At 35.6% G+C, this 19432-nt stretch overlaps 1 protein-coding gene across 5 annotated transcripts in view; it reads right to left on the minus strand.

Moving 5' to 3' along the window:
- ZNF148 (zinc finger protein 148) overlaps nt 1-19432 on the minus strand; it is a 120372-nt gene that overhangs the window by 27184 nt on the left and 73756 nt on the right. For all 5 annotated transcript variants that reach the window (XM_046658782.1, XM_046658777.1, XM_046658780.1 and 2 more), the window contains 3 exons: nt 18221-18346; nt 9945-10068; nt 8526-8609 (listed from right to left, as the gene is read on the minus strand). In XM_046658782.1, the coding sequence (XP_046514738.1) occupies nt 8526-8609; nt 9945-10068; nt 18221-18346 (334 nt within the window). The remainder of the gene's footprint in view (nt 1-8525; nt 8610-9944; nt 10069-18220; nt 18347-19432) is intronic.

Below are 19432 nucleotides of genomic sequence, written 5' to 3' on the forward strand. Positions count from 1 at the left end.
CTAGAGTTATAGCTGGTCAGAATACCACATCCCTCTCTATCCAATGACAAAGAACTAAGAGGCAGATGAAGCTAGCAAGAACATAACTGATTGATTTTGAAAAACAAAAAGAATTCCTCCATTACATAAGCACAACAGGCCTCTACAGAAGATGTGGCTTCAAACAATAGCAGTAAATAGGTTGCTCTTTTTGTGCTGGTATTCATTTTATTTTTTCACAATTACGTTTGCCTTTTTAAATTCTAAATAATCTACAATCTGGTCAATTTCCCAAGTAACTAAGAGTTGACTGAATATATTTTCTATAATAATTAAAAATGCACACTGAAAGTTCTTGCTCAGCAGCCATTCTTCAAGCATCCTTAGAAAGTCAAAATCAAAACAGATAATTAAATGAGGTAAAAAAGAATCAATTAAGTCCTGTAAAGAATTTACAGAAGGATAAAAATATATGGGGGAAAAAGTCAATAAACAGTTTGTCTATCAGCTTCCTTACACAGCTGTGAAGAGGAGGCAATGCAGAGTTCTACGGAAAATAAAAAGTAGGAAGTACTTGCATCAATGACCAATAACGTCAAACTGCAGAAACACAGCATGCGAGATGACGCTGGACAGATAAATAACCATCTAGTACTACATTAAGATGCCAAGCCTATGACCTACATTTGCTTAACAGTATGAATGAAGCTAAACTCTTTCCAAAAGATCTACAGAACAGCAAAACAAGTTACAAAAGAGGCAGAAGCTGTTATTATTACTGTGACTGCTTTCAAAGAATGTCCAGACACTTTCATAAAATTCAAATGGGGGCTGAAAACAGTGACATTTAAGTACTTTCAAAACATAGAAACTCTTCAGGGATAACACCTAAAGATCTTAAAAGTATCCAGAAAAACAAGAATGAATGACCTTGATAAGTAAGTAAATTTAGATTGCCCTAAATATTCTAAATTCTATTTCTTCATCATGACTGTGTTCAAATCAGACAGTACATTTTGTCAGCCACTCTTCTGCCAAAAGCCCAGATAAAATATATGAATTGTGAGCCTAAGTGTTATTAAAAGTCTGTCAGTCAAGTGAAAAACTTTACCAACAAATAAAAAATATTGTTGTCAGCTAGCCTAGATATCTGAAAACTTAATGAATTCAAGATTTGAAGGAGGATGAATGTTGGTCATCCACTCAACTGGGTTCTGGAACAATAAGTAGTAGCAGTTATCAAAAAGGCAGCTTCAAATATTGGAGACTCCTGAAGGTCTTCAGGTGTTCAAATTCAAGTAATTGGGTACTTTTCCAAAAGAACAGGGTGTCAAACGTTGGTAAAACAAAGCATCAGATCTAGACTCAACTGCCTTAATGCTTCATCTTCCGCAGAATGTAAAAAGGACGGGAGGGCGGGTGGTGCAGGAAAGAACCCACATTAAAGGAAGCCAAACTGACGAATGAAAGAGTAGAGAAATTTACCTTGTTCTAGACTACTCATGTTTTCTGAAGTAACTAAAAATGATTAAAAAAAGAAAAACAAAAACATCAAAAGTGAGAAACTACTGTGAAGCACCTTAAAAAAAACTAGGAACTGCTATGTGTTAAGATAAATTTGGGTATTCCTTTTTCAGCTCTTTTTCTGAACATTTGTGCATCCTATACTGTTCAAAAATGAAGAGGATCTGAAGTCCAGAAAATATAACTTTCTTTGTTTCACTGTAATATTCAGCAGTTTCCAAGTTTTGCCCACTTTTGATAAACTGGTCAAAACTGAAGTAACACTACATTCCTTGAAGTCGAACAATGTTGTTTCACTTGTTCAAAGAAATTTAATACCTAAAAGTAAACTTGATTAATAAATGTGCAATTATCTGAATAAATTATAATTTTTCATATCAGTTATAAACAGAACAGTTAAAAAAGTAATACATGGGCCAAACTTCCAGGTTTATTCACAAAACAATAATATCCTTCCAACATGGCAGTTACATGCCCTCGTATTTTAAAATGCTTACAGGATAAACCTGACACTCCTTAACTTGGCATCAAGCTATACTGACAAAATACTCCTAAAATCAAGCTTTATCGTCTTATCTCCTCATCCTCGCTCTACCCATCCCTTTCTACCCTACTCAGGATGGTCATTTACATGCTGTCCATCTTGCCTTTGTTCACTCCATAGCAGCTGGAATTTGCTTTTACTCCTACATCCATAGACCTCATTTCAGGCAGGGATACCCAATTACCCACAAGCTCTAAGTAAGGCCAGGTCTGGGAATGGCTCTGCTCTTACTTGAACAAAATAAAAACCTCCACTCCATGTTTAAAACCAAGTTTTTTGTCAACTCAAAGTTTCCTTGGTGCATGAACTACCCTTTCAATTGCATGTGGTTAAGGGCACGAACTTTAAAGACCTGGACTGTGTCACTAACCAGCTGTGCACATTGGGACAGGTTACTTAATCATATTAACCCTTGTTCTTTATCTGTAAAAAAAGAATAATAGTACCCTCCTCGCAGGACTGCTGTGAGGATAAAATGAGATAATTTATGTACATTTATGTATTGTGTTTAACACAGTGCTTGGCAGAGAAGAGGTACTCAATAAATTCATTTGACAGTATTATTAGGTTATGATAATGATGAATTTTTAGGAGTTTCTAGCCTTTTTTTTTTTTAAGTTCTTTCTTTGCCAATTTTAAAGTATGCTTCTTTTTTTGGTGAGGAAGATTGGCCATGAGCTAACATCTGTTGCCAATTTTCTTCTCTTTTTTTTTCTCCCTAAAACCCCAATACACAGTTCTCTATCCTAGTTGAAGATCACTCTAGTTTTTCTCTGTGGGATGCCACCACAGCATGGTTTGATGAGCTGTGTGTAGGTCTGTGCCTAGGATCCAAACTGGTGAACCCCAGGCCGCTGAAGCAGAGTGTGTGAACTCAACCACTCGGCCATGGGGCCAGCCCCAATTTCTAGTTTTTAACTATCATGAAGTACCTGCCTCCTTCTGGTTCTTTTAAACTAGCGTATCTGACACACTGCTTGTCCTGTTAGCCAGCATCTGCAACTGTCCTGAGATCTGCTTGTCTGATTTTTAACTTGCCAACTCTTTGTATGTTTCTGAATTGATTATTTACGTATCTGTTTATCTATCCTTGCCCAAAGATTCCCCATGTAGTGCACGCCCGATTTTTCTCCTGGTCCTGGCCTCCACCTTGTTTGTGCTCTACCACTTACGCTTCCTGTGATGACACTCGACTCTCACGTAACACACGGACTACAAAGGCTAAATCTAACTCACAGGGCCCTTGACGTTTCACCTCTTCCAGGAAGCCACCAACCTGAACCCTCACTGGTCTATTTCCTCTGAACTCCTACAGCGCAGGTTGTCTGTACTACCTGCACAGGATCTGTCAAATTGTGAGTCACATGATTTACACGTTCACTCATTCAATAATTATGCATAAACAAGAATGAGACCACTTTAAGAGATTCCCAATTTGTTAAACAAGAGACTTATCAAAACGAAAGGTAACCCACTTCTTTTCATTTTTACTATAGACACTACACTAACAGAGAACATTTTATGTGGATTTGACGGGGAGGGATACTCACAAACATACACAAAATATACACACAATTAAAAACTAGGCAATCATCATAAAGCCTCTGATTCTTCATATTCAGTTCTAAGGCATAATGTTAAAATGGAGCTTATTTTCTGGATGACTTCTCCTATCCCCACAAAACAAAAAACCTTTAAAAAGTACGGTATACTCTTTTATATATATGTATGTGTATACATATGTATGTGTGTGTGTATGATTTCTTTTATATCTTTACTGAAATGTTTTGTTAGATAGCATTAAGCTTTTATATGTGTTATCAAATCTTTTAGTGTGAATTATTAACAGTTTTGCAGAGAGAAAAAAACGTGGTTTCTGAAAACTTCATTAAACCAGAGAATGTCAGTCACAGCAATCTGTACTTCCCTGCTGAATCTTTCTTGGCAAGCTCTGTCCATGCCAGCGCTGTCTGGCTTCAGCAATCATAATGCCAGGAGCTCACAGTGCAGGGAGCATTCTCAGGAGCACAAACATTATTCAGTTCCTTCATCTTCACAAGTAAGAATTAAACTCTAATTAGGTCTGTAACATTTTCTTTTAATACGACTGCTCTATTATACCTAATAAACTATAAACTAGGTCTTCAAAACAATGAGAAGAAAACTGAAATTTTTATCAATAACCAAAACATACTAAAGGAAATACGAATATTGAGCTATAACTTAGTCAAGGGTGAATCAACATTCTCTCTGACTCCACCCCACTAGAGCAACTGGTTTAAAAAAATAATAATGCTACTATTCAGCTATTTAATATGATTGTGAATAAAAGTCACGGTCAAGAAGAAAAGAAGATCAACGTATGTTTTCAGGCGTGAAGAATGCTAACTTAGAAGACAGGTTTTCCAAATCTGTTTCTTACTATATTCGTGTATACAGAATTGTATATTATCAAGAACTAAAGCTTTAAATCAAAAAAGAACTTTATGGAAAAAGAAACCTAATGAATATGCATAATTCTGAATGATTTGGTTTATTTTCAAAATCTCTTTTATTTTTGGGAGGAAAACCATTTGAAGTGAAAAATAAATTATGAAAACTACCACAACTATAACAAACAACCTTAATTTGCTATAAGAGAATATCAGGATAGGTATTCTGTGGCTTATTATTTAGAGGAATTTAAAAAATTAATATAAAGTTACAATTAAATATTGAAAATTGTACTTAAGTTCTTTACCTCTCAAATTGACACCCCCTCCTCATGGCAATCAGACTGGCTCCTTAGTTAGAGTAAGGGGTGACAAGGTGACGAGAAAACCACAAAACTGGACATATGCCATTCTAACATTTATTCTATACAAGCATTTGAAAATGCAAAGGAAAAGGTACCTTAGATAAAAGCATCTGATCACATAGTAAATGCAGATTTACTGAGACGATGAATGTTTAAGTTTAACCTTGCAATGTACCTGAGCAGTAATTCTGACCTAAACAAAATGATCGATTAGGATGATTATCTTTGACCTTGGCGTCAAGTCCTCACCTTCTCTCCCATATCCTCAAACACACCATAAGTAAGGGATCCATAACACATATACACAAAAAATATATAAATCTCCCCTAAGTGACAAAAATAGCAGTCCCAAGGATATTTGCATTTTCACAGTTTTCAATGCCTTAGGCTAAAGGAATAAAGCTTTAACCAGAATTTCAGAGATCAGCTTCTGGTGAAAAAGTACTCTCCACTAAAATGATATTTCACAGGCTAGCGCAAATTTAGGAAACAGAATTAAGTGACAGCCTGTCTAGGGTGAGTTCAAAGTTTTTCTATTTGAAAACCAAATCAAGCTAGGTTCTCGGTTTTTAAAAGCCACAGATTTCTTTATTGGTGGCAAGAACAGCCAAGCAGGTAATGATTTTTAACCATATTGCAAATAGAGCAAAGAATAGGCTTGGGGGCTGGGAGACTGGAGGAGACAGGACAAGGAGACCTAAAAGGATGAGGGAAGGTAAAAGTAAAACAGAGCTGTAAGAACTGGTAGTTCTCCTCACCACACAGCCTTTAAGGATCACTCATTACCTTCTCGATAATTTAAAAATGGGTAAACATATGCAAAATCTTTTCTACTGCCATAACTATTTCCATGTACTCTTCTAAACAAAGAACCTACAGAGAGAAAGCCCTGACCTGGAAAAACTTTAAGGCACTACCCACCTCCAAAAGTAAAAGCCATTTAAAACACAAAACACAGAACCGTAAGGACTAAATAATAAATGATGGAGAATACATTTGTGGTTCTAAGTATATATTCCCAGATAAAGCTTATAGGTATAATGATTACAAGACAAAAATATCTTACTTTCTTCAAAGAGAGTTATAAAAAGAATTAAGAAAATGAAATAAAGAAGGAAAATCTATTCCCCTCTATCAGTTCCACCTGGGGGGGTGGGAATGAGGGAGACAATGGGGCAAAACTGAGGCTCTCTTCAGAAGAAACTTGACTGTTAAGGAACCACAGCGACTGTTTTGCCCTGGTTCCTCTCAATTCCTTATCTCCTTTTATGAGTATGTATTCTTTATAACATGAGAACTCCAGCCTTTGCTTCCATCCCTTTTAGACCCAAACTAAACCCATTTGAAGGTTAAGTCATAACCAGCTTAGTGGCAGAGCAAGAAAAACTCAAAAAGGCCAAAAGATATTGTTCTGCTCCTAGTCCCATTCTGCACAGTTAGCGATTTCACACGTGTACCGGAGTCACAGAGACCTGAGCTGGAATCTGGCTCCATCATACGCTAGATTATATAAATTTAGGAAAGTTTTTTAACCTTTGTGTGCTTCCTACTACTTTCTCATCTAAAAATTGGGGATAGTAATGCCTCCTCTTTCAAGATTAATGTGAGTACTAAATGAGATATTTAACAAAACACTAAGCACAATATCTGGTCTTAGTGAATTCTCAATAGATGCTAACTATCCATTATAACCTGTTTAAATCCAAGATAGCCCATGGTCGAGCATGGGTCTTTTTCCAAACAGTGAGATTACAAGATTGTGACCAGCACTTCAAAAAAGAATTTACTAGAAGAGAAGAGAAAATAGCAGAGTGCAATAAGGGTAAATGTTGTTTTGAAAATCTTTTTTCAGAAACACACACACACACACACACACACACACTCTTAACTGCACCTCCTGTAGTTTCCGTGTTGCCTTCCCTATGTAACCTTCAACAGACAGCACTTCTGGCTCTTCCTCAGGGCATAACAGCATTTTCTATGAAATTCTACAAAACATATTACACTGTGCTCGTTTATATCTTGGTCTCTCCCATTAGAATGTAAACTCCAACGAAACAGCCTTACATTATCTCTCTATTCCCTGAAAAACACTAAAGGCTCAGTAAATTTTTGTTGAATGAATAAGTAAATCATCAAAATCTAATAGGTATTAAAAACACACAAAAATATTTAACTGCTTTTTTTTTCCCCCCCGAGGGAGATTAGCCCTGAGCTAACTGCTGCCAATCCTCCTCTTTTTGCTGAGGAAGACTGGCCCTGAGCTACCATCCATGCCCATCTTCCTCTACTTTATATGTGGAACGCCTACCACAGCATGGCTTTTGCCAAGTGGTGCCATATCCGCACCCGGGATCCAAACCGGCAAACCCAGGGGCACCGAAGTGGAACATGCGCACTTAACCGCTGCACCACCACGCCAGCCCCTTAACCACTTTTATTTATCATTATCTGATCAGGTTTTATTATTGTATAGAAATTTAAATTTAGCTATAAGTCGCATAAAATCGACAACGTTGCTCTTTCTCCCAAAGTGCCTATACTCCCTTCCATCTGGAAGAGATGAATAATATTTACTTAAAAAGTGGTGTGCATAATGATCTTTGAAAAGCAGAACATCAAAACATACAGATGTGCTGCACAGCTGAAGTTTTATTTAAGCAGACCAGCCACATTCATGCTTCTTTGTTAGGGGAAGAAAGTTAAGGAAAGTTATTAGGCAAGAAAGGTTGCTTCTTCTATAAGACAACACATCTAAGGATCTCCTTTCACAAGTACTGCAGGTACCACGAGAACATCTAAATAACAACACCGGGCAGGTATTTGCTTGAGTACTTAAATAGAGAAATATGAAGAACTTTTATTTTTTCAATATTCATATAATAAATTATCACCATCATCCTCAATTCTATTTAAATGTAAGACAGTTATGCAAATTCACCAACTCTGCTTTCTTCCATCACAAAAAGGCAAGACATTGGAAATAAATTCTAAAAAAAACCACTTTTCCCCATGCTTATAGACATCAAAAGTCAAAAAGTTGACAGTCTACTAAATCAAGGTTACATATAAAATTTGGTTTTACAATTTGCCAGAAAAGTAAAAAGAAATAAATGCAAATAAACGTTTGCTGTAAAATGAGACAACTTCTTAAGGTATAGGTTCCTTTATAGCGATCTTCCGAAGTATTTGTTTCTAAACCATTAACAACTTGACAGAAAAATTGGAAATGTCTAACTTAAGATTACAACTCTCTTGATATAGACTCTATATACATGAAATAGCAAGAAAGCAAAAACAGAGTATCACTATCTTGGGGCCCAGCATTTGCCTCCTTCCCCAGACTAATTAATGTGAACGAGAATTTTACCTACGCTAAACTTGTTAAACATCTAAGGAAACAGATAATTTCACAAAAACTTCCTTCCTTTTGTCACTTTAAACATATTTTAAGTTATTATGAAACTCTATTTCAAAGTAATTTATTGGGCTTGGACATTAAAGCCAAGTCCTAACAATTAACATTGATTTATTGAAGGAAGGAAAAAGATGAGCTGTGATACATACTCTTAAGAAACACAACTGATGAAAGTGGCAACAAGTTGTGGCTATTTATTAAAAATTCTCCCCTCTATTTGAAATAGTAATTTTAATAACCCTAGTATGGGTGGCAGCACTCACCAGTATGAATCTTCTCATGTCTCTGTAGCAGGTACTTCTGTATGAAACGCATGTCACATTGACTACATTGAAATGGTTTTTCGCCTTAAAATAATTTCACATCCACAAATTAGTTACTGGATAAAACACAGTTTATAGTTACTATTTCTGAGGAAAGATAGATCTTAGAAGCCCAAATTCTGGAAAATTCCAAATTATCCATAAAAATTTTTTATACGTATGTTCATTAACTTAACAGAATTCTATTTCCTCTCAATTTTTTCCCAAGATTTTACAATTTACATTCTCATAATCACACAAAAATGAGATTAAATCTGATCAATATCCTTCAAGGAAAACAAATAAATAAAACAACTTAAACTAGAATTTAAAAATGACGAGGTTAGAAGGGACGCCTCAGGTTATCGAGTGTGTCTTGAACATCTCTTCTTCCTTTCATGTGGAGGAAGATCCACCCACCTTGTTCTCCAGGGCTAACCATCACTTATGTCTTTTCTCTTATTTTCTCCAGAACCTGCAGAACTTTCTAAACATCCTTTTTTTTTAAAAAAAAAAAAATTCTGTCTCTTAGACACTCCTTCTCTGCTGGAGCCTTTCCTTCTACGGAAAGTATTCTTTGGTCTTGCTACATGCAAAGAAACTTTCCAGAAATCCTGAAACCCTCCTGCCTTAGTATTTTCTCTCCTTCCTTTTACCACACCCTCTTAAAAGAGCAGTTGACCCTATGTCTCAAATTCTTCACCACCCCCATGTGCTGTAACCCTTATACTCTGCTTTCTTAAAAGGTACCCATGATCTCCTTGCTGTTTATTCTAACGGTTTTCTCTCAGTTCTCTATCCCTTTCGGAAGGTTGTGTCATTGTTGGTCATACCCTCCTTGGAATTCTCGTTTATTTTAGCTTCTGGGACACTCTATTTTTCTAGTTCATTACACACACCTCATTACTCCGTCCCCCACTCCCACCCCTTAATTCAACCTACATGTCTATGTCTAGTCTGTTTCCCCAAAGATTTGTAATCAGTCTTTAGTTCTCCTCTCTACAACTTCATGTTCTTAACCATCATTTTTCACACTTGATTTCCAAATTCAGATTTCAAACTCCATCTGGATGTCTTGCATTGAAAACTAAATGCCAGCAGGCTTTTTAAGTAGTACATTCTTTAACTGTTTCTCTAGCTTAAAGAACACATTAAGCCAAATAAGTGTCCAATTAAGACTAATTAATTTTCCACATCCATAGTAATTGTTTTCTCATTTAAATTTTTTTCTGGTTTCCTTCTGACATCCTGGCCTATGAAATCTTTGATTTGAAATGTCAGGTTAGCTACGGTCTTAGGAATGAATGACATTTACATAAAGATGAAATAGCAAAGAAAATAATTTTAATGGCCATAAGCCCATTTTAATTCAAGAAATACCTGTATGAATGAAGACATGTCTCTGTAAGTGATAGTTCGTTCTAAAGGCAGCATTGCAGTGCTCACAAACGTGAGATTTAGGGGTTTTCAAACCAAGTGATCCATCCTCATTTATGGTAAGGATCTAGTTAAAAAAAAAAAGCAAAAACAAAAGAAAGAAGTTTTAAAAAACGTAATACTAATTTATAAAAGAGATAACGCCTTTTAATGCAAACAATGGTCACCAGAGACTATGAAATATTTTTTCCTAAATAATCTTGAAAAGGCTATTAGAATAATGTTCTCATTAATTGTAGGAAGGTACAATGTGACTCAGAATGGGTAAAAAATCACTAATAAAACTTTGGAAGCTGGTTAAGTAAGATCTCAGCACTCTCCTCCCTCCTCTCCAAAGCTGATGCCGGTGGAGTCCCTCAGTGCTCTCCACCAGAGTGAGGACAGCTTACTTTCAATTTCAAGTTCTCACACACCCAGGACAAAAGTCTTATGTTTTAGACATGGAGTAAATATCAATCAGTATAGGACTGTTTAAATACATCACGGAAAATGAATACAATTTAATCTTATGTGGTTATAAAAATGAGAAAAAGCTCTCTATATACTTATATATAGATAAATACATTAGCGTGGGTATGGGAAAGGAAGATAGGTGAGAAAGAAATCAACCTTATCTTCCTGGGCTTCCTAAGGTTGAGAATATTGTGGGCCTGGTCTAGACAGTGCCAGAAAAAAGGTCACCTCTCGGCTTCACACATCCAAATTACCAACCATTTGTTCAACATGCAACATTAAACTGCCTCTCTCATCAGACACGTGGCTGAGTGAAAATAATACATGATCCGTTTTTTCAATATTGAGAAGAGAATAAAGATGGCAGAATACGATGGGAAGATAAGAAACAAAGAAAGCTAGCAGGTAAGATCAGGGGGAACATGGCAAGTGAGGAGGAAGTGGAGGCAGGGCACACGGAGCAGGAGCTAAGAAATCGTGTCCCCCACAGGGTGGAGCAATCCAGGAAACATCTTAAGAAACACAAAAGCCTGTGGAAACTGATTAGGCCCTGTAAATACACAGTTATAACCCCTTCTCAAACCAAGAAAAGGGAATTAGGCAAGAAAAAAAGGCTGTAATTTAAAAAAATTTTTTTACTTTAAATTCAGGAAGACAATTCAGCCTATACTGTATGTAAATCAATGGTAATTATTATGCAAATTATACAGGGTATTTGGATTCTGGGCAAACTGCCAAGGTGGTCAACAATGCTTCAAAGTCTATGCACCAAAGTCATAGAAGGAAACATTTGGCAGGAGAGTGGAAGTGGGTGTCACAGCTTCCTGAAGAGAGTCAGTGAAAGTGGAAAGTTTCATCTCTGGCCAGTCAGTTTAAAATTTTTTCGGTCCCTCCAAGTCACAAAATAATATTCAAGTTAACACTGTACAAAATGAAAAAACACAAAAGCTTTTAAAATATGATTTAAAATATTCTAACATAAAACAAATAACCAAAAGATATTAAACATTTTATATAAAACAGAACTAAAAGCAAGATAGCACCAGGTATTTTTTCACTATGTTGATAACAAATAAGAGGATCCAAGTGCCAAAGGACATGGCAGCTCAATAGCTTTCCGTGGCATGGCAACTTCAAGGAAAGGCTTTGTAAGGAGCAAATCTGGCCCAAGTTACTTAATGTGAAACGGATGTAATCCTTAACTGTACAAAGCGCTTTTATGAAGAGCTGGGGAGTTCTAGGTCATTGTTTTCTGGCACTGGAGGTAACGCTGCCTTTCATTGTGGATTCGAGCCTTAATTCAAGGCGGATTTTATGGATGAAACAGCTAACAGTGACTTGTGAATAAGCAGACTGAAAAATCTAGCGTAAGTTCAAAGACAGAAAAATCAAATTCTTGGACATTTTATATTTTTCTTTTTCAGGCCAGAGTAACAAACACCTTTGCATGAAGGACAGAATAAAATTCATCTTGTCTCAGAAGAGCAGTGGCTCTTCCAATTTGTAATCTGCTTTAAATATAAGCGCCTGGTATTGTCTGTTTCATTCACTACTATAACCCCAGTATCCAAAACAGTGTCTGGAACATAGTGAGACCCTATAATGTCTATTGACATGGCTGCCTGCTATCCATACCAAACATCCTCACAGCTTACCACTTTATCCTTTTTTAAAACTTTTGCAGAAAGCGATACTTTTCAATTTTTCAAAATTACTTAGTAGTGCCATAGAGATTAGGGCATGCAAAGAACAAAGTCCCTTAGTGGAACAGAAATGGCACATTAATACAGGCAAAATCTTCTTCCTTGGTATAGACTTGGCTTCTTTTCTTATTCACATTCTTTCAAGATTTTTTAGTAGAATGTGATCCACCAGTTAAGTGTGTGTGTCTTAGAGATTAGGAGACCTACTTGATACTAGTACCATAAAATATTTTAGCTTTTCTTTGCCCCTTCAACATATGAACACCATTACAATTAAAGAATTTGAAATTTCAAAGTTTAAATCTTAAGGTGCCTGCTATAATATCTCCACATTTATCTTGCCTCCTGTCATTGCCACTTTTGGAGAAATACGGTATATTATAAAGACCAAGCAATCAAGTTTTATAAAGAGTGGAGAAATTAGTAAGTCTAAACAATACTCAACATATTTGATTTTTTTCTTAACTGTTTAATAAACTTAGAACTTTTCGGTAAAAAATTTCAATACCAAATGGAACACCTCAATTAATCTGTTTTCTTAATCTCATGGTCCATTAGGAGATATATTTTTCCAATCCTCAAGAGTCAGTGCCACTGAATAACTGAAACCCTACATCCCTCAGTGAGAAAAAGTTTTGCTCTCTTAAAAAGCAGACATGATTTTCCCCATCCTATACTATGTCTACTATTTACTACCAAAATTATTAAAGCATAGTTTAAACTAAGGATCACACATCTTACCATAATTCTTACATCAATCTAAAGCAACTTCTAAACCACCAAAACCAAGACAATTTAGAGAAGATAGTTTAAATTTCTCACCTATTATGAGTTGTTTAATTGGAACTGGGGGTGGGGAATGAGATCTTCTAAAATTCTGTTCACTCTCCAAATCCAATTAGAAATGCAAGAATAGCGCAGCTCCAAAGACACACAACAAAATAACAAAGACACCCGGAGCAATAACGACCACCACATCTTGACCATCTTAGTTATCTCTAATATCCCACACTCACATTGTCACTTTCTTTCATTCTCCAGGATTTTTACTGTCTGTCAATACGAGATTTTACATGTTACCAAACTTCATTTTTAAATGGCAAGCTTTTGACAGTGCCAGAACACGAAATTCACTGTATCATAAGCATGGTACAATAACTGATGTTAAGTATAATAACCCTAAATTTTAGAAAAGGTTATTTCTCTTATGTTTCCTAAATATCAGGCTCAGAAGTATGTGATATTTTTTAAAGAAAGATTTACATCAAAATATTTTTTAAAGTTAGGATTCAGTTCTATGGAAAAATCATTTACCCAGAATATATAATTCCCTGGGAAAGTTAGATAAATAAAATACTAATACATTCTTTTACTAATTTTTTTCTTCATTAAGTACTATTCCATATTTCCATCCCTTGTCATAATCAGTTCTTCATCTTTAAAGCCGCTTCTTCCACAACCAAGTTAACACGTAGCAGAAAGTATGACAAATGCCTAGTATTTCCGTTTCTATGCTTCTTTTAATGAAATTTTCCTCATATCACTTAATTTTAAATGTTTTGTTTTGTTGTGTTTTTTTTTTTTTTTGAGGAAGATTGGCCCTCTGCTAACATCCACTACCAATCCTCCTCTTTTTGCTGAGAAAGATTGGCCCTGAGCTGAGGTCTCTGCCCGTCTTCCTCCACTTTATATGTGGGATGCCACCACAACATGGCTTGACAAGCAGTGCTAGGCACCCCCACCCAGGATCTGAACCAGCAAACCTCAGGTCACCGAAGCAGAGTACATGAACTTAACTGCTACACCACCAGGCCAGCCCCAATTTAAAATCTTTTTCATATCAAAATCACAAATCTTTACTCAGAACCAATGGTGTACAATAATTGCTGGGAAACGATTCTCTACATAATGTATAATCTATTTGACTTGTGGAATATGCTCTTCCTTCCAGAGTTCACCACAACTTTGAATAATCAATTTCTACTCAGACCACTTGAGGTGTTGTAACCAACAAACCCAGTTCCTTTCTTCAGCATCTGATAAGAGATCCTGGCACATAATAAGCACTCAAATTATTTGCTGAGAGAATGAAAAAGGAAATGCATTTCAGAATAAGAATTAAGTAATAAAACGTACGCTGTTCTATCTCATTTAATTACTAAGGAGTCTGAAAAGACCTATAAAATGTACAGTACTGGATTAAGATAACATTGCTATATTTTACTGAAAGGATTCTTAGAGATCATCAATGTTAACTCAACAACCCTCATAAAACCCTTCCATTTGGAAAACATTATTTCCTAATTCACGCAAGTCAACAGTAAAGTCATGCGGTAATACATCATTTATCCAGAAACTTCTAGTATCAAGACTTGAGATTCTCAAGCTTAAACATAAATCACAATCACCTTGGACTCTTAAAGTATAAACAGAAATCCCCTGAATAAGAATCTCCAGGGATGGGGCATGGGTGTTTATAACTGGAAAAGCCCTATAGATGACTAATGCAGAGCCAGGAGAGAGAACCACTGACATGAACGCACTTAAGCCTACTAAGACTTTTCATACATTACTAATAACTTTAGTTCTCTGTAGTCCTAATCCACAACAAAACAAAAAATTCAAAGGGGCAATGCAACACGGTATTAAATGGCCATATAGGTATAACACTGTAAAAATGAACAGCATGTCATTAAGGAATGAGACAGCGAAGCAACGGCAAGCGGTCAAAAACACTTAAAGTCTAGCTAGCAGTCAGGAGTTTACAGGGTGACGAAGGAAAAAAGCCCTAATATCTCACTCCATCCAGAGGACTTCATTACAATACATATGATTTTTCTTTAATGTTTACAACATCACCCCCAAGACATTAAAAGCTGAATCATGCTCAAATGCACTATATTTAAAAAGAAAACAACATATTAAAGATTTCCAACAGAGCAGTTAAAATAAAATTTGACATTTAAAAGGGACAAGCTCTTATTATGTAGAAAATTTACTTTCATAAAACAGCTTATTCCATGACAGTATCAAATAACTTGACCTAGATAAACATTCCCTAACTTGATTACCTTCTTCTTCTTCAGACATGTTGCCAAATGTATTCTGGCAAAATCTACTTTAAGATGACTAGACTTTGCCATAGGACAAAGGCTCAGAAAGCAATTATTGCTTAAAATCCATGGCAGCTAAAGATGATAAAACAATACAGTACTTCTCACCACAAGGCTTAGCTTGAAGGGAACCACATTTATATAGATGTATAAACTCTGAGATTCTTAAAAAGTCTATCACATTACTTTAGTTTCATTTCCTGTACAGATCCCCAATCTAATATGACAAAATGGTGACACATACTCAAAATATTCATAACGGCAAAATTCAAGATTGGGGAAAGGTGTTGGGGGAGAGTGGAGTCCTCTAAGCATAATAAATTATAATTCTTTGAGAAATTTAAAGTTGCTTTTTAAGGAATTTAAAACAAGTAATGCATGGATTTATAAACGTGAGATAAGCTTTTCTTTCTTTTCATACAAAAGGGCCAAAAGAGTTACTTTAACGAAAAATCTGAAGCATGAATTATTAAACACATGTCCAAGAGAATGCAAAATAACTCACTGGTCACACCACAAAGTTCTGACTCCAGACACAGACACCATTCATCTGGAGACTGCAGACCAGTGTTAACAACAGTCCACAACAAGCCCCTGTCCTGTCACATGTAATACGCCAGGACAAGTTAAAAATAATTGTTTTTGTTATTCTCAAACCCCTGTCTGTCATATATTATTTCTAGGCATTTTACCCTCCCAAGAATTCCCTAAAAAGATGGCCCCAAAACATTTTCTTATATACAATAACCTTAGAATAGAACAAATCTTTCATCTAGCAACTACATAGATATATAAATACTTAAATAATACTTAGAAATATTGTAATACATTACAAATGAGTTTAACTAATCAAATCAGACAAGCAAAAGAGCTTAAACCCTGTAAAAATGTGACCTGTATTAATAAACACCTAGAACATATCAGCAAATAAAGATTCCAAATAATACCCTACTAGAAGATTATAATCAGAGTTTTAGCCAAAAGTTTGGAATACATTACCCTCAAGAATAGAACCAGAAAAACATGGCAATAAAATATCAAGGAAAATGCAGAATTTATATATATTATGTTGTTTTTAAAGATATGAAATAGATTCCCCATAGACCAGCAGTGAACCCAAAGTAACATAATCAATCACTATGACAATTTTTTCAATAATTTTTTTCTGTAAAACCTGTTATTGTGCTATATATGAAGAATTTGATTTGTCAATATAAAAAACAAACAAAAAAGTATCATTTAAATCACTGAGAAAAACCTTAACCCCAAGAAAAGGGAGAAAAGGAGGGAGGGAGAGAGGGAGGAAGGGATTTCACAAAACACAAATAATTATGAAAAAAACCAAACAAGTTTAGTATGACCAGTAACTAAAGAAACTCAAATTTAAACTATAATCAGATGTCCATTTTAAGGTACAAAAAAGCAAAACCTCACACTCAAGGCTGGTGAGAGTGTGGACCTTAGGTCCACTGCAGGTAGCAATGTAACTGGTTCAACACTTCTGGAAAGAGTAACACTGTCAAGAAACCTTTTTAAAAGCTCATTCCCTTTGATTCAGTAATGCATGAAGATCTATATACAAATATTTTAAGAGTAGCATGATTTAAAATGAAGGCAAAGAGAATACAACTTCCAACAACATAGCAATCATTGAATATATCAAAATACAACATATTATGCAGCTAATAAAATCTTTATAAAAACTTTTAATAACAAACGTAAAAATAGCTTACACGTACTTTAAGTGTTAAAAATCAGGAAATTCAATCAATGTACCTATCCAAATATACGAATTTGAAGATAGAAAGGGAATATAGCAGAGAATTAAGGTAGTTGTCTCTAGGAAATGTGACTATGGGTTACTTTAGTCTTTACAGTTTTCAAAATTTTCTATATTAGGCATACTTACATATCCCAAAATCAGTGGTGTGCTGGTGAATGCTAAACAACAGGTTAAGGCATCAGTGGCTTGCAAAGTGTTTGCTGATTTCCATGGCGCAAATAGTCTCAGCATGGCTAATTTTAAGCTCTCAATGGTTTTAGTACTGGCTTGCAAAATTCCTGAAAACTTAGTTCTGGCAAGCCAATACAAGCTGGCTCCAACACATCATTGAGTCCAAAAGTATCCAAAATATACAAATAATGATGATGATTATGATTACGATTTAAATCACAATGCAAATGCAAAGCAAGTAGCCATCAAAATAAAAAAGTCATAATATGATCTTTTTAAAAAAGCCGCCTTCACTATATGAGGGGAGAGAACAAAAGACGAAAAATAACTATAAAGATGTAAATACACTGCAAATGGTTCAGAGACCTCCTAGGAATAACCAAAATGCTACATATAGTCAACTATCACTGTACTGAAGAGGGGGGGAAAGCAGGAAATTCCTAATAGTATCTACTGGGTTACTTGACTATATACTAATCCATTCATTCACTCATAAAGTATTTACTGAGAGTCTATTATGCTTACTATTTCAAGCTCCTGGGAAACAGCCATGAATAAAATGGGGTCCCTGTCCTCATGGACCTCATATTCTAGTACAGGTATCCCACAACCTTTTCTTGATGAATAAATGGTAGTGCATTTTCCTGAAACCATAATATTAAAATAAGTAAAACTAATAGAAATGAGAAGCAAGGGCACTACATACCATCTGTCAGTTTTTTAAAGAAAAGAGAGACATGGGGCAAGAAAAGTTTATTTTTAGAAAAAAGACACGGTAAAAGAGAAGTGGGAAAATTGAAAGCAATGGCCCACTACCTCCCTGCAGGTATGCATCCTCTCCTTCCTTCTGGTGAAGCTGATCCAACATTCCAGCTTTACTAAACCAAGTGAGACTTTGATGTCTGCCTTACGGTCCAGCCAGGTCCCTGCCCTTAAGATTGACCAAGAGTTCAGGATTAACAGGTTAGGGACCACCACCTTAATATATTCTCTTACTTTTGCAGGAGAACGTTGTTTCCGTTTCTTCTTTTTCTGTAAGTCTACTGGCTCTCTGATTTGTTTTTTGTCTCTCATCAGTTGCTCAGATACATCAGTAAAAGTAATTTCCTGCTTTACACTTATCTGTTAAAAAAAAAAAGCCAATTTTAGAAATAAACAAAAAGTTCATTGTGACAAAAAGCCATTGCATGTTTAATCCTTTGCTAAAACTACATATAAGTGCTCCCAGAATGATTATGTGTGTGTGTGTGTGTGTGTGTGTGCACGAGCGTGCACGCACACCCAAGTCAGTAGTACGTGGAGAATTCATTAATAGGCAATTGAAAAATAAGAACCAAGAGCACATAAACTGAGGGATAAACTAAGATTTTACAAAAATCTATCTGGAAAAAAGACTAAAGATGTCCTTACAAAAGACAAACAAAAGACCTAATGGAATAAAGCAAAAGTCAGGACACAGTAACATCAATTTCATTCCCACATTTAAGGAAACTGATGTTGAAGTTAACAGCACAAAAAAACGTTAAATTCCAAAAACCAACAAAACACTAAGGGATAAAAGGGGTATTCAGACTTCACAATGGGCTTTCCCTCTATTAACAAAATATCATGAAACAACACAAAATTCTAAAAGGTAATCACATCAAAAGAAAAGAAAGACAAACTAACAATGAAAATGTAATTATCTTTAAGCTCAACACTTTTGACAATATCTGAGCCAGCATTTTCCTGGCCTCTACAATAAACCATCACCAAACATGTGCTTACAGAATTGCACATGGTTTTAGGCTGCTGCTATGTATAACACACAATGGCAACTGCACCATAAGTAGAGAAATACTATAAGAAACATTCAAATGTCAACAATTTAGACCTCAGTTCTCACAGATATGAAAAGAATTGTCTAGGACTCCTAAAAAAATACACCAAGGTTCTAAAGCCACTAATGGTAGTAGTGTCACTTCTCATCACAATTGATGGTGCTCAGTCAGTCATCCACTCCTCACTGCCACATTTTCAATCCATCCTTGAAAGGAAAACACAAGAATCTTAAAACTAAGAAACTTTCAACTGAACAGGCTATGAAATACATTAAAAATCCTTGACCCGTCTACCATATGAGGACACAATGAGAAGTCTGTAACCCAAAAGAGAGCCCTCACCCTACCATGCTGGCACCCTCATCTTGCACTTCTAGGCTCCAGAACT

This window comes from Equus quagga, chromosome 4 (assembly GCF_021613505.1).
Source record: "Equus quagga isolate Etosha38 chromosome 4, UCLA_HA_Equagga_1.0, whole genome shotgun sequence".
Lineage (NCBI taxonomy): Eukaryota > Metazoa > Chordata > Mammalia > Perissodactyla > Equidae > Equus > Equus quagga.